General features: G+C 45.5%; 1 protein-coding gene across 4 annotated transcripts in view; it reads right to left on the reverse strand.

Moving 5' to 3' along the window:
- Window positions 1-919, reverse strand: part of U2SURP (U2 snRNP associated SURP domain containing) — a 34141-nt gene extending 33222 nt beyond the window's left edge. For 3 of the 4 annotated variants that reach the window (XM_035132772.2, XM_035132771.2, XM_035132770.2), the window contains exon 1: window positions 764-918. In XM_035132772.2, coding sequence (XP_034988663.1) covers window positions 764-808 — 45 coding nt within the window. In that variant the 5' untranslated portion in view covers window positions 809-918. Of the gene's footprint in view, window positions 1-763 lie in introns of all 4 variants that reach the window. The other variant, XM_035132769.2, reaches the window with a different exon arrangement.
- Window positions 920-15768: the final 14849 nt, after the last annotated feature.

The raw sequence follows: 15768 nt of genomic DNA on the forward strand, positions 1-15768 counted from the left end.
AGCAATGATTTACTGTTTAATCATTTCTGCCATTTTTAAGTATTGCATCTCCTTCGTGACAAAGTACGAACATTCAAAATAAACTACAGTACTGTACTACACTGTTAGCTATCTTAAATGGCCCCGTGTCGCAAAAGGCAGGACACTTATGTGTCAATATTACCCAAGTAAAATGACCGCCAGGATGCATAAACTGAATGTTTATGCGGTTCGGAGGTGAAGGGGGTGCTCACAAGCATGGATCACACACACCAGACCTCCCTCTCTCTCCAAGCACACGAGCGCTTAAAAATGGGGAGGGGAAGTTAAAAGTCCACACCGAGATAAACTCCCAATAATAATCAATGCAGAATGGAATAGTGACCGATATACACCCCACGTTTTTGCAGCCTTTTCCGAAGAGACGGTGTATCGGAGGAGCGGGAGAACGAAAAAACAGAAGCAGCTCTCTCCCGGAGAGAAGGGAGAATTAAAAGAAAAATGTGTAAGGAAACGGAGGCGACAGGGCCGCTCCGCTTGCTCCCCGCTATAACACCCCCCCCCAATCCGTCGGCCTCGCACTGCCACCGGCTGAGCTGGGAGGCGGGAGAGACTAGGCCGCGAAGCCAACCGAGCTCGCTTCCTCGCCGGCCTGCGCACCACGTCCCGCAGCGACGGCACGCACGTCTCCAGGCCGGCTCCCCGCGTTCACCCACCGGCACTTGCCCGCCTGCCCCCCTCGGACCACGCGGAGCCGCCGACTCGGCCCCAAGAGCGGCCTCACCTTCGCACTGGCCTTCTGCGAACCGCCTGGCGTCTTGTCCGCCATCTTGATTCTGTTCCCCTGCTCGAGCCTCAGCGGCGGGAAATCGAGCGCCGACTCTACGGATCTAAAGAGAGAGAGATTCTAAGGCCGGAAGGAACGGCGGCGGCGGTGGCGAGGAGGAAGGGCAAGGCGCGGCGAGCCGATAGCCGAGCGCGAGATTTCGGAAGGCGAAAAAAGGTTGGGCAAAGGAGGAAGCCTAGCTCCGCCTCGCCTGCAGGGCATAAGGCAAGAGAGAGGGCGCGTTGGCGCGCATGCGCGGAGAAAGGGCTTGCTTCGAATGGGGTGTTTTTTTAAAAAATCTATTGACGTCTTGTCAGCTTGGCATGTGCAGCAAACGGTGATCCGGTTCCGGACACTCAAGTCGCCCAGAGCCCGCCGACCCATGAGCCCAGTTGAGGCTAATTAAGTAATGCATAACGAGTGTGTGTGTGTGTGTGTGTGTGTGTGTGTGTACTGTGTGTGTGTGTGTATGTATGTCTGTATATACATTATGCAGGGATATATTCACACTGAAGTGTGCATGCACACGAAAGCTCATACCTATGACAAACTTAGTTGGTCTCTAAGGTGCTACTGGAAGGAATTTTTATTTTATTTTTTGTTTCGACTACGTCAGACCAACACGGCTACCTACCTGTATCCAGTCATACAGTAATGTGTATAATAATAAATAGCGTTACGGGACAGAACTTTCGGACAGATTTTTATTTCAGAGATAATGTGAGTCAAAGAAGAGCTGTTGAAATCCTAAACTGGCGCCTTGGAGACAGTTCTGGGATGAGGGCAAACAGATTAAATCTAAGAAAACACAAGGTGCTGTAGGTTCCAAGATGCCCAGCTGTAGAAGGCTTGTAGGTGGGGCGGCACTCGCCTTGAAAGACCACGTGTGCCGTTTGGAGGGCCTCATCGCTGCCTGGGAAATACCACATGGCTTTGGTAGCCAGGAGTGCGTTTTTCCAGCTTTTGGCTGGCATGTGAATGACTACTGTAATACGCACTGCAGATGAGCTCGAAGATGGTCCAGAGTCCTGTTGGGGGAAAGCTTTGGTGCATTTATAGGCTCAATTTAAAGTGCTGTTTTTAATGTTTAAAGCTCTAAATGTTTTGGACCGAAGCTGGCTTCACCTACGCTATCCTGCCTGCATAATGAAGTTGGGTGGACTGTGACTATTTCCTTTTTGTTTTATTGGTCTTTTTATCTTTGAGAAGACTAGGTGGTTTTATCTCTTACTTGTGTGCTTCATGTACTGCATTGTTGTAAGCCACTTTGAATGGGCACTACCTGGAAAAGCAACCCAGAAATATTAAGGAAAAAACCATTAAGCTAACAACCACCACATCTTGTGGCAGAAAATTCCATACATTAATTATTGCGAGCCACCTGAGATGTCAGCTACGTAATCAAAAGGCCCAGGAAGTTGTACATTGTCCAAGGTCTTGTACAAAGACTTGGTACAATCATGTATTAGTCATAGAATTGTAGGGTTGGATGGGACCCAAAGAGTCATGTGAGTCCAATCCCCTGCAATGCAGGAGGTTGGACTAGATTCAGAAAGAGAAAACAAACAAGTTACAATCCATAGACTACTGCAGATCCTCCAAGTGTCCCTATTTTCCAGGGATGTCCCTGATTTAGAGAAGCCTCTCCATTTTCTGATTTGATCCTGGAATGTCCCGCTTTTCCTTAGTATGTCCCTATTTTCATTGGAGAAATGTTGGAGGGTGTGTAATTATCCAGCCCTTGAGGCATCTGATGGCAATAATGTAGTGTATACGCAAGTTGTTGTTTTTTTTAAAGTTTAATGTTTTATTATGTTTTTACATATGTTGGGGGAAGTCTAAAGCACTGAACCTCTTTGGCTTGCCGGTCAGAATTTTAGCGGTTCGAATCCCCGCGACGGAGTGGCATACTCTTAAGAGCCATCACGCAGATCATACTTACATTAAGACCAATCAGTTCAGTGGGCCAAAATGAAAAAGGTGCAAATAGCATTTTCACTGGTGGCCCCATCTTTGTAGACCTTTCTTCCTCCACCAAAGTACATTTGACCACCACTTTAGCCATTTCAGAATGGGCCTTAAAAAGCTTTTTGTTCTAATTCATTTTTTTATTAATGTGGGGCTAGATTTTTCAGCCACCACTGCTTATGATTGTGTATTATGTTTTCTGTGTATTGCTGATCTGAGTTTAAGTTGGTCTATGCTGCTGTTCTAGTTTTAATATTTTTTTTAAAGTCAGCTTTCTCTCTCTTTTTTGTATTGAGTGTTATGTTATTTCTGTGAGCTGCATTGGGAGAGCTTTCCAGCCTGGAAGGGTGGGATAAAAATACACTCAAGTGCTGAAACCTGCAAAAAAAAAAAAACCCAACAACAACAAATAGGCAATATATGGAAGAAGAAAAAAGCCCACATCATATTTGGTTCAGAGTGGTGCAGCTGTCGTATCAAAGGAATGGAAGAAATCTCCAGAACCCTAGAAGTCTGGACCTTTTGAAACAACTGTGGATATAGATGTGCAGTATGTACATCATATAAAGATAAGTCAGCTGCCAGGCCTCACATTTCCAGTGGCATGGTCTAAAACAGGGGTCTGCAACCTTTAAGACAAAAAGAGCCACTTGGACCCGCTTCTGAAGAAAAAAAAAACTGGGAGCCGCAAAACCATTGCGACATTTAAAACAAATATAACACTGCATATATTGTTTCTTAACTTAATGCTATATATACAGGATCGTGCAGTCAGCTGTCAATCTGAAGAAAAAAAGGACTTTCACTTAACAGTTCTTGTGCTCAGGTCTTGCTTGTGGGTTTCCCACAGGCGTCTGGCTGGCCACTGTGAGAACAGGATGCTGGACTAGATGGGCCATTGGCCTGATGCAGCAGCCTCTAAAGAACACACTGTTCTCCACTCCCAGCCTAGTTCCCTGACTCCATTTCTAAAACTGTCCAAAGGGGTAGCGGCTTCCTAGCATGCCTAGATGTAAGCCCCTCATCCTATACAGGCTGCCACCCCTGCTTGCTCCACTCGCCATCCCCTTTGCCAACCCTATTTCCCCCACAGCTCACCAAACCCTGCCCCCTTTACACCTAACGGTCCTAACCGAAACCCACCTCTCTTTGCACCTCACCCAGCCCCTCACCCATCTCCCTGCCTGAAGTCCCTCCCCTCCCTGCTTGGCCCAAGCCCCATGCCTTTTCAAAAGAGGGGGAAAGTGCTTCAGAAAGCAGTTTGCCAGACAGCTGTTTTCATATGAAATTAAGGTTGCAAACTTCTTTCACCACTCCTGCTCCTTTGAGCAACAGTCTGGCCTGGCAGAAATTAACAATCAATACTGTAGAGGTGTTGTTGTTTTTTCACAGCACAGAGATAGCTTATGATTCATTTCCTCTGTATGTCGGGTGCAGGAATTGTTTAATAATAAGAACCAGTTGCTCTTTACAGTTTGATGGGTCAGTGCGTCTGGCTGTTAACCACAAGGCTGGTGGTTCGAGCCCACCCAGGGATGGCTCACAGCTGTGGGCAGGATTCCTGCATTGCAGGGGGTTGGGCTAGATGACCCTCGGGACCCTTCCCATTCTACAATTCTATGATTGTATGAAATAATCCTTTAACCAAATATTAAGTGATGCTTTATTGCATTCTCTGGATTTTTAATACAGCTGTTCCATGCTCAAAACTAATCCAGTTACAGAGCAGGAAAAAAGGCATGGAAGAGTATTCCCTTTTCCAAAGGGAAGGAGGGGGGAAAGGCAGAGCGGGCGAAGAGGGCGGGGCACACACACAAACCACAGGGGAGCAAGTAGAGGTGGGGAAGTGTAGAACGCTGGCTGTGTAAAGCAGCCTTTGTCAACCTGGTGCCCTCCAAGAGACTTTGAATCAGCACCAATCAGCAAGAGATTTACTGTATTGAAGTATGTATTGAAGGGGGAGAGAGCTGATATTGCAGCTATAGAACAGAAGCAAGCAAAAAAGGGGGGTGAATGAAAGAACAGTGCTCAAGAATGTGAAGGGTAGGTTTATATTGTAGCAGAGCAGAAAGAAGAACTTATTCAAGCTCCAGTTCTGACATGCAAGGAAAGGGGGCAGGGGAACAAACAGTCTCTCTCTCTCTCTCTCTCTCTCTCTCTCTCTCTCTGTGTGTGTGTGTGTGTGTGGCAAAGGGGGGCAGAGAGAAGAAGGATGCAATGAGGATGGGGGGGGATAGATGAAAAGGAGGACCAGTTTGAGAGGGAAACACCGTGAGGGGGGGAGTGAAGCGAAAACTGAAAATCCTAAAAGGAATTTGGGGGGAGGAGGAGGTGTGGGGAAAGAGAGAGAAGCATGGGGAAAGGGGTGGAAAGAGAAAATAAAAGAGAAAAGTCACTATCAGGTTTGGATTGGAAAACAGCCTTGCATCCTGTGGAATACACTTCAAATGGTAGATCTTGTTAAAGGAAACCACTTTTTTATCATTCAAACAAAAGGTCAAAACACCCCAACATTTAATTGTTATTTCCTCCATCCTGTCATCAAAAGGGGGCAGGAAAAAGGACCTTATACATTTTATGAATGAGTAACAGATGGGACTCTAAGACTGAGGAAACCCCTTTTTCAGCTCCTGACTTCAAAGGTGCTATGTGTTTACACTTTCAATTGACACTCTCAATTGGGAGAGATCAGATAAGACAATAGGTGTGCATTCCAAACCCGCTGATGTTACAATGGACTGATCAACGAAAAGCAGCCAGCAAGGAGGCTTTACTTTAACAATTAATATAAAATTGAGATTTTAACCGATTCACAAAATTCCAGTGCCAGCTCCCCTCTGCTACACAGAACTCATAAATAAAGCGAACCAAGAGCACTCGACCACCCTCCTACCCCTCTTTCCCCCCTAGGAAAGAGACGAGCCCCCACCCCTTACACACCTCTCCCGCTCGCCCCACCTCCGCCTCCCGAGGAGGCGGCAGCAGCAGCAGCAACAACACCATTTCAGCGGCTCCTCAAAAGCTGCCCTTTCTCGCAGCCCCGCCCGCCTCTCTCTTTCCCAGCAAGCGTGTCTCTTTAACCCTATCAGGGCTGGGCTATCCGTGCCTCCGTCACCCAACTCTTCCAGCCTCGGCAAGTCCACCATTTCGGAGCCGGCGAGTAGGAAGCCCCGATAGGGTTAAAGAGGCTGCGTGAGCCAGGCAGGGGCAGAGAGCCACGGCAAAGCTGTAAAGGAGCCGCATGCGGCTCCGGAGCCGCAGGTTGCCGACCCCAGGTCTAAAAGATTGTGCTCATCCATGCCACATTTTTGCATAAACATGTTTTAAAAGTCTTTAAAGACTGTTCTGTGGGGTTGCTCACCACTAGGGGGTGCAATCAACACATTTTTCTAAAGGAAAGGATGAACAATATAGTACTGAAATCTATTCATAGAAGATAACAATGTGTCATATACACCTAAAGGCAACATACTATATACAGTGGTACCTCGGTTTATGAACACAATTGGTGCCAGAAGTCTGTTCATAAACTGAAGCGTTCATAAACTGAAGCGAACTTTCCCATTGAAAGTAATAGAAAGTGGATTAATCCGTTTCAGACGGGTCCGCGGAGTACTCAACCTGAAGCGTACTTAACCCGAAGCATGGGTGTAATTGGTTCCAGAAGTCTGTTCATAAACTGAAGCGTTCATAAACTGAAGCGAACTTTCCCATTGAAAGTAATGGAAAGTGAATTAATCCGTTCCAGATGGGTCTGCGGTGTTCGTAAACCAAAAATTCGTAAACCGAGGAGTTCATAAACCGAGGTTCCACTGTACTCTGAAACACTGGCTTACTCTTAAATTGATTTGTTTGTTTATCACCATGCCTTTGTCTGCCTAAAATGATTCACAGGCAGGCCCTTTTTTAGTGGGAGGAAGGCAGTGCCTCACCCAGAGGGTGATCAACATTGACAAACTGTATACTTGGGGTGGGGTGGGGGTGTTGTTCCAACTGCCTTAAAGCAGAAGGTGATACGTCTGCTCCTGAAAACACCCTTCCTGCGCGCAGAGGGCTTTCTCAACTACCACCCAGTCTTTAATAGCCCCCTTTTGGGGTAAGGTGCTTTGAGTGATAGCAGTTTGGCTGCAGACACATTTGGAGAAAGTCTGGTTTCAGACTAGGGGTGCCAACTAGAATAAAATATTGGAGGGGGGGTAGGGGCAGGTTAGCGCCACTCTGAATAATCAATCACATGACATGGTGCACACACACCTTTTGAATGGCAATGCCCATTAACTTTGTGGGAGTGACCCCCCTCAAATATTATACTGGGGAGTTGCAGGATTTGGCTCCTATGATTCAGGCCTGGGTTTGGCATGGAATTGGCCCTGATCGCCTTGATAGATAACCTTTGATGGAGCAGCCAGGGGAGTGCAAGCCTACTGCTCCTGCTGCTGCTGCTGCTGCTGCTGCTGCTGCTGCTGCTGCTGCTGCTGCTGCTGCTGCTGCTGCTGGATCTTTCAGCCGCTTTAGATACCATTGAGCATAATATCCTCCTGGACCATCTCTATGGGTTGGAAGTTGCAGGCATGGTTTTATGGTGGTTCCGCTTCTACATGCATGATGGTAGCAGACAGAAGCACTGGAGAACTACATGCTTACATCTTAGCAGCAATGCTGTGGGGTGCCGCAAAGCACTATTTTGTCCCCAGTCCTATTTAAGATTTATATGAAGCCCTTGGGAACAATTCATGAGGAGGTTCAAGGCACAGTGTCATTAGCGTGTTAATGATACTCAGCTCTACTTTTCTATTAAATCGGAGTCAGGAGAGGATGAACTGAACCAATCTTACCAAAGCAGTTTGAAAGCATACCAGTGCAAGTAGACAAATAGGTACCACTCCGGTGGGAAGGTAAACGGTGTTCCTGTGCACTCTGGCACTCATCACAGTGTCCCGTTGTGCCAGAAGCGGTTTAGTCATACTGGCCACATGACCCGGAAAGATGTCTGTGGACAAACGCCAGCTCCCTTGGCCTGAAAGCGAGATGAGCGCCACAACCCCACAGTCGCCTTTGACTGGACTTAACCATCAAGGGGTCCTTTACCTCTTGCTTTTACTAAGACAGGATCACTGTGGGCAAGTGGTTCCCAGGTCCAGGAATTGGGGGTCTGCCTGTTCTAGTTGAGGTTGCACTCCCTGTGAAAGAACTTGTATGCAGTTTAGGGGTGCTCTGGGAGCAGTCGTCGTCTATGGAGGCCCGGGCACCTTTAAAGAGCATGTATCACCAGGTTCAGCTGGTGCATCAACTGTGCCCTTTTCCGGACAAGGATAATTTGACCACTTACATTGGTAAGGGGATTCCTCTTTCTCCCCTTCACAGAGTTCCCTGGGAAAGGACTGGTTGTTAATCCACTCTGGGAATTGGAGCTCTGTGAGGGGAATGGAGGGGTGTCTCTTAACAACTCTCAGCACCCTTAAGAAACTAATAGCGTGGAAAAGCCAGCCCTAGACCTTTGAAACCTGCCCTTGTTTCCCTACTTATGCATTTCCATTCCATTTCTATCCCGCCTTTCCTCCAAGCTCAAGATTGTGTACATTATTCTTTCCCTCCCCATTTGAGCCTTACAACATCCCTGTGAGGTAGGTTAGGCTGGGAGACTGTGACTGGTCCAAGGTTACTCAGTGAACTTCATGGTTAATTGGGGAACTGAACTCCCAAGTCCGACCTAGTCTAACAGTAATGCCACACTGGCTCTTAACTTTATGCTACACTGGCTGTTGGGTCTATGGTTAATCCAGTCCTCTTTTATGGGGACAGAGAGTAATCTGTGTTAATTCATTCTTTTAAAATGTGGTCATTGCAGCATTTTTGTCTTCAGCAATAACACAGCCGACCTGACAGGGGAATAGGGCACTTGCTTCCCACTGGATTCCTGCTAACTTCTAGGTGGCCCCTCCATCTTTCACAGCAGAACTGACACACAGTCTCATCCTCTGCTTTGCTTCTTTATTTATGATCTGGTTCTGAGCCAAAGGGGGCCCAGCCAGAGGCCATACTTTAGAAGCAAAACACCGTGAACTAATCTGGTCCATAGTAGATGCATGCAGAGAAGTAAAAGGCCAAACAACAGGAGCGGGGAGCCTAGAGTTCTGCTCATGAGGTGAATAAGAAGCATTTAAGGTAAGATGTTTGGTTTGGGGAGAAGAATGAGAAAATGACGGTGTCCATGTGGAAGCAGGAATGGTTGCAGAGTCTACAGTGCTTTCAGCTGTTATCTTCGGTCATAGCCCATTCATTTTACCCCACTTCATTAATCCTTTTTAATTATCCACCTCATTAACTAAAACCAACTGGTGTGTGTGTGTGTGTGTGTGCGCGCGCGCGCATGATTTCAGCTTCTGTGCACTTTCATAATGAATAATCTTTGCCAAATCACAAGCAGGGTGGTATCAGGGAATTCATTGAAAAGGGAAAGGATGGCAGAGATTTAGCTGGAATCTGAAAGGTCATCCCCCTAACAATTGATTCCATATGGAAGTATATCCCTGAATTTGTGCTATTTATAACCCAATGTGGCACAGCTGTTTTCCGGTATACATTAGCAGCCACTGAATGATACCACTCAGTATGGCAGGTCTTTTGCACTGGAGATCTTTCAAAGATGCTTATGACGGTGCCTCGGTGTTGACAGTGGGGTAAAAGAGACTAAATTTTTTAATGCTCTTAATTTTGTAACTGTTTTAACTGATACATTTTAACATCAATTGGAGCTTTTGTTAATCAAGTTGCATATAAATGAAATAAATAAATAAATAGTGAAAATACGGCACCTTTATTTGATCTTGACACTTGAAAGGATGGCATTTAGCAGCAGGCTCATGCTTATCTTGGTTGTCTTGCACAACCAAAATAAACCCCACAAACTGCTTTCAATGGTAAACATAATGTATAGCTGCCACTCCAGTGACTGGTGATTTCAATACGGTAAGCTTATTCTGAAAACCAGGGATGAATCTCTCAAGTCACTCTGAGGGCCAGCAAGTGGGGAAATTGCTAATGTCTTAACGGTAAGGTTATTTTTTAAACCTAATATCACTTTCCTCAGCACCCCAAAATGTACTCTGTCCATTCTCTCCTTTTCTTTCTCCTCTTTTTCTGTCTTCCTTCTGCACCCCATAGGGCAGGTTATGATGCAGATTTATATATTTACTAGCTGGCCCTGCCATGCGTTGCTGTGGCTCAGTCTGTTAAATGGAGACTCAGAGTCCCCCTTCAGATTCCCCTCACCTTCAGAGTCCCCCTGTTTTACACGTGTTCTGTTTACGCAGGTGAATCCCTGTGACTCCCCCCACCCTGTCCTGACCCATTATGTATCATGCCCCCTCTTCCCCCCACCCCCAGTTCATCCCTGTGACTGGTCCCACCGTGTCCTGACCTATCCCGTCCCCTCCTCCCCCCAGCCAACACCAAGGCTAGTCTGTAAAGGCTTCAGCCTAGTATGTAAACGGGAGCCGAGGTGCTGTTGAGAGGGAAGGTTTTATAGATGCAGTACCAGTGTAGCTGCCACTAGAGGGTGCTGGTTTGCAACCTGGTTCTTTTCCCAGCATGCACTTTTGGCTGAGTGGTGTGTTCTGGAACAGGGTTTTGGGGTTTTTTATGTGGCCCAGGTGTGACATTTGTCTTTGCAAACTTCTAAGATCCTTCGGACATTCGCATGGGACGTTGTGTCCGAATTTGAACGCAATCAGTCAAGCGGTTTTGGAGAACAGTGGAGACCCACCCACATGCCCTTTTTAAATTTTTATATATATAGATATTAAAAATAGTCCCATCCCACTTTATAGCCCCAGAAGGCTTTCATAGCAGCTTACAAAAGATTCTCACAATAAAATCACACTCAGATCTAGTAGAAATCTGGTAGAAGAACGGAAAATTCACAGTATCAAGGCAGCATTTCCTGTTCATTTCCTTGTCATACCAGGCAACAGTTCTCGCAAAAATCCTCTGAGGCCAAGTAGCTGGACCTGGCTCATCCCATGATGGAAACAGTCTTCCCTTACTGACAGTTGCTGGTTGCCAGGCAACAGCATCAAACTCTGTACCTCCATCTGTTGTTTTGCTCATTTCCTGTTGCCCTACCCATCACACTCACCCTATCTCAATAACCCCCACATTTTTTCTATCCTTCACCACAGATTTCTCTAAATCCAACTATGACTTTCCTCCTGCGCTTCATAACTTTCCCTTTGCTATGTCCCTTCACAACTCCCTTTGCAACCCTAATTCCTTTTTCCTTTGGTTGATTAGTTTAGTTATTATTTTTGGTGTTTTTCTGCCCCCTGCTCCCACCCCCAGTCTCTCTTCCAGAGAGGGAATCTCAGCCACCAGTGGACTGTGCAGAATAGCCAGCTACAAACAACAGACTGGGGGGGGGGGGGAAACAGAGCTGGCCCATGACATTTTGGCACCCGAGGCAAATCACAAAATGGGCCTTTTCTGGGAAAGAAGGGGGAGTGAAGAAAAATTGGGAGGGGGGAATAATGATCAACAAGGGGGAGTAAAGATCGACATTGGGAACAAGGGAGGGAATCAAGTCAACCTCACCCAGCAGTTGAACTGGTAATCTAAGGCCTTCACAGGGAGAAATGGGTCTGCTCTGAATCATGCCCGGTGGGTACAGAGCCCAGGGTACCCGTGAAGGCAGCCCCCACCATTTCTTCCCTAAGGGTGGGAGGAGACCAGCAGTGTCCCCTATTCACCGAGAGGCTGCTGTGGAAATGGCATGGGGGTGCGAAGGTGATGGCAGATCTAGCCTCTGAGGAACATGCTACAGGTGACAGATTCCTTGGAGGTCAGATCTGGTGGCCCATTACAGGCGGCAACCTTGTGACTGCTTTTGGAACTGTCTGAAGCAGGCTTCTTCAACCTCGGCCCTCCAGATGTTTTTGGCCCACAACTCCCATGATCCCTAGCTAGCAGGACCAGTGGTCAGGAATGATGGGAATTGTAGTCTCAAAAACATCTGGAGGGCCGAGGTTGAGGAAGCCTGGTCTGGAGGATACTTGGTCCCAGGAAACGTGAAAATCCAACAATGCTTTAGAAGGCTAGGAGAAAAGAATTGGCTAGCCAATGCATGTTAAGATGTGGCCTTTCCTCTGCTAAATAATATGAAGGTTTCTACACCATAGAGATAATATTGCAGTTGCAAGACATCGGGACTATATGTTATTAAACCACACATGGGATTGGCTTTTAATTAGGCTGTTTAATTACATACAAGGGACCCAGGTGGCACTGTGGGTTAAACCACTGAGCCTAGGGCTTGCTGATCAGAAGGTCGGCGGTTCGAATCCCTGTGATGGAGTGAGCTCCCGTTGCATGGTCCCAGCTCCTGCCAACCTAGCAGTTCGAAAACACGTCAAAATGCAAGTAGATAAATAGGAACCGCTACAGCGGGAAGGTAAACGGCGTTTCCATGTGCTGCTCTGGTTTGCCAGAAGTGGCTTTGTCATGCTGGCCACATGACCTGGAAGCTATACGCCGGCTCCCTCGGCCAATAATGCGAGATGAGCGCGCAACCCCAGAGTCGGTCACGACTGGACCTAATGGTCAGGGGTCCCTTTACCTTACCTTTTAATTACATACAAGTTGAGGGCAACTAAGTTTAGAAAATTTGGCTGGGGGTGTGTCACACAAATATGCCTGTTTAACCACATTTATATATCAGGTGTGCATAAATTAATTTATCTTTTTTAACAGAATTATTAGTGTTATTTCACCAGAAAGAAAAATATCATAGAACTCTTGGAAATGGGCCGCTTTCATTTGGAAAACGAACTTGCCTGCAGTTATCCCAAGTCTTATAAAAGGCAGAAGAGGTTATTTACATAGCTGCCAAGTTTTGCCTTTTCTCGTGAGGAAGCCTATTCAGCATAAGGGAAAATCCCTTAAAAAAAGGGATAACTTGGCAGCTATGTATTTAGCAAGTAATAAGTGATGAGTAACAGCATCTGGTTTTTTTCCATTTTAAAAACTGCATATATAAAAAAAAAACCACAACAACCCCAAACCTCATCATGTTATACTTGAATAAACATTTTTGAGGTGGACATTCTTTTTTTCAGCTGATCCACCACAAGTTCAAGGTTACAAGGTTGAAATATGTAACTGTTCAGACTTCTAAATATGTGATGCCCTACAGTATGAATCATTTATTTTACTACTACTATTCAATATTTAACTAGCTCTAGCAGCATGTAACATGCTGACCATGCACTAGACCAGCATATGTCAAAAAAATAGTTTATGGGAAATGCAAAAATCCTAAGAGAAGCTACTCATGCAGCACAATGCTAGGTGTGTTTATTCAGAAGGAAATCCTACAATGTTCAGTGGGACTTACTGTCTAGTCAACGTGCTTTGAACTGCAGCCTTAATCAGTGCTGTGAAAACACTTCTGCACCTGTAATGAAAAATCATAAACTGCACTCCCCCCATTCTGGGCAGTACCATATTTTTCGTTCCATAAGACGTGCTTTTTCCCATCCTAAAAAGAGGAGTTGTCTATGCGTCTTGTGGAGCGAATGTGTGGTCCCTGGAGCCGAATTGCCCAGGGGCTAAAGGCAGATCGTGTGTTTTGCTTTTTTAAAAAGAAAGAGCTAAAGGCTAACAAGAGGGAAAGAGAACCAGCTCAGCAGCTGATTGCAAGAGATCAGGGAGGGAGATAAGAGAGCTAGCTCCCTTCCCGGCCCCTCCCGGCCCCTTGCCTAGGCCTCAATTGTTGTCAGCAGAGGGAGACATGTGACTGGCTGATTAGATTATCTGTCTGGAAACTGTAGAAATGAGTCCCTTTCCTTGAGAAGCTGCAGAACTGTGAGTTGAACCCCATAAAAACAGGATTTTTTCCCTTTGCAAGGAAACTCAGCAACTTTGAGGTGATCCTAAAAAATTGGAGCTTCCCCCTTTGCAAAAAAGTTGCACAACTCTGAGCTGAACCCCCCCCCCAAAAAAATTTGGCTTTCCCCCTTTGCAAAAGAAGCTTCCTATGGAGCGAAAAATGTGATGCCTCATTTTATAAATCAGGGGTGATTAACCTTTTTATCTGAAGTCTGCATTGTCACAAGATAATTTCTCAGGGACCACATGTTGGTGGTAGGCAGGGCCAGAGCTGACAGTGGGTGAGCCACCCACCTTTCCCACACACACTCTGCCATACCTTTCTGCTTCTCTGTCTTCCTGCCACCCACTTCTTCTTGCCCATTGGACTGCTGGCTGAGAGGCATATCCCCCTTCCAAAGGTCTGAATTGTTTGCTTGCAGAGCATTCCCCCTCTCCAGTTTTAATTGATTTGATTGGGTATCTCCATGTTTTCCACCTATTACCCACTATCTCTCCCTCTGCCCCCCCCATATGAAATTAGGTCAAAGGCTGCAGGACACCCCCCCGTTATTTTGCTTGATACCTAGTGGCGATTAGAGGTAGGAAAATTACACTCTTTGCAGATTTTTTTAAAAAATGATTGCTTTGATTTAGCTTGTGGAAGGGTTGGGCGCAGTCAGGGGTGCAATTCAACCAGGACACCATGCACTTTAGACCATATTTTGGAAATTGTCCATTTCTGTGTCCTGCACATCATGTGGCTGGTGAATATGACCCTCCCCTATTGAAATGCTATCCCTGCCCACTGTTTAGGATTCCATTCTTGCTTGGTGTGGTTGTATCCACAGTTAAGATGAACTAGCTTACTTGCGTGATCACCATTTCTTCCACCTTCTTCTATATGGCGGTGACATCACACATCCGCAAGCATTTCTGCAATGTGTTTCTCCTAGCTGTTCAGACATTAACAGGCTATTTCTGCCCCATTTTTGTCCCAAAATATACACATAGGCGAGATAAGAGGTAGGTCAGAAGCTTTTAGAATGCATTTATGTCTTCAAAGTTGCTAAAACCATCACAATATGGAAAGTAAGCAACGTAGCTTTTACAGACACATGTTATGAGCGCCCAGAAATGCTGCTGTTGACAAGTGAATGCTGACAACCCCAGAGAATAGGGTGGCCATGTGTCTTTCCTTACAGAGAGCTGTCCTCTGTTTGAAGGGTTGTCCAGTATTCAAATCTGGCTTAAAGATAAAGATGGGAGAACAGAGACCTTGATGTTGCCCATCAGTAGCTAATACCTGGACAGCAAATGGGGGAAGACTGTAGCTCAGTAGCAGAGCACCTGCTTTGCATGCAGAAGATCCCTGGCATCTCCAAATATGGCTGGAAAAAGACTCCCATCTGGAACCCTGGACCGCTGGTGTAAGTCAATGTAAACAGTACTGACCTAGAAGGACCAATGGTTTGATACAGCATAAAGGCAGATTCCTATGTTCCTTTTATTTAAAAATAATTTTTATTTATTTCAAGTGTTAAAAGCCATACAAATTTGCAGAAACACAAAAGATTTACAAAAGCACATAAAGGAAATTGGTACATCTCCCTTTTACATATAAAGAAATCCACATTTGAGAGAGAAAAAAGAAAAAAAGGAATGTCAAGTGTAAAGGAAATAAAATACGAAGGAAAGAAAAAGGAGGGGATTGAAACAAAAACAATTATATAGGGAGATTATATAGGAAGAAAAAGAAAAAGAAGAAAAAAAAACAGCGTTCTTCCAATCATATCCTGTGTAAGTTATATACACCCATTTAAGTTCACACTTAAGTTATTATCAACATTTCCTTATCCTTTTGAATTTTGACATGGTTCAATTCTATTCTGCTATCGGGATTTGGCTATTTGGTTAAATTTATATAATCTTCAAAGATCCTCCACTCCTTTTTTACTTTTTGCTTTGTTTGACCTCTAATTCTCCCAGTAGTTTTAGCAAGCTGTGCATATTCCTTCATTAAGATTTGCCAATCTGTTATATTTGGTACATCTTTGTTTTTCCATTTTCTAGCGATAAGGACCCTCGCAGCTACAATACCATACATAAGTAATGTTCTACTTGCATCTTTGATA

Source organism: Zootoca vivipara, chromosome 5 (assembly GCF_963506605.1).
Source record: "Zootoca vivipara chromosome 5, rZooViv1.1, whole genome shotgun sequence".
Lineage (NCBI taxonomy): Eukaryota > Metazoa > Chordata > Lepidosauria > Squamata > Lacertidae > Zootoca > Zootoca vivipara.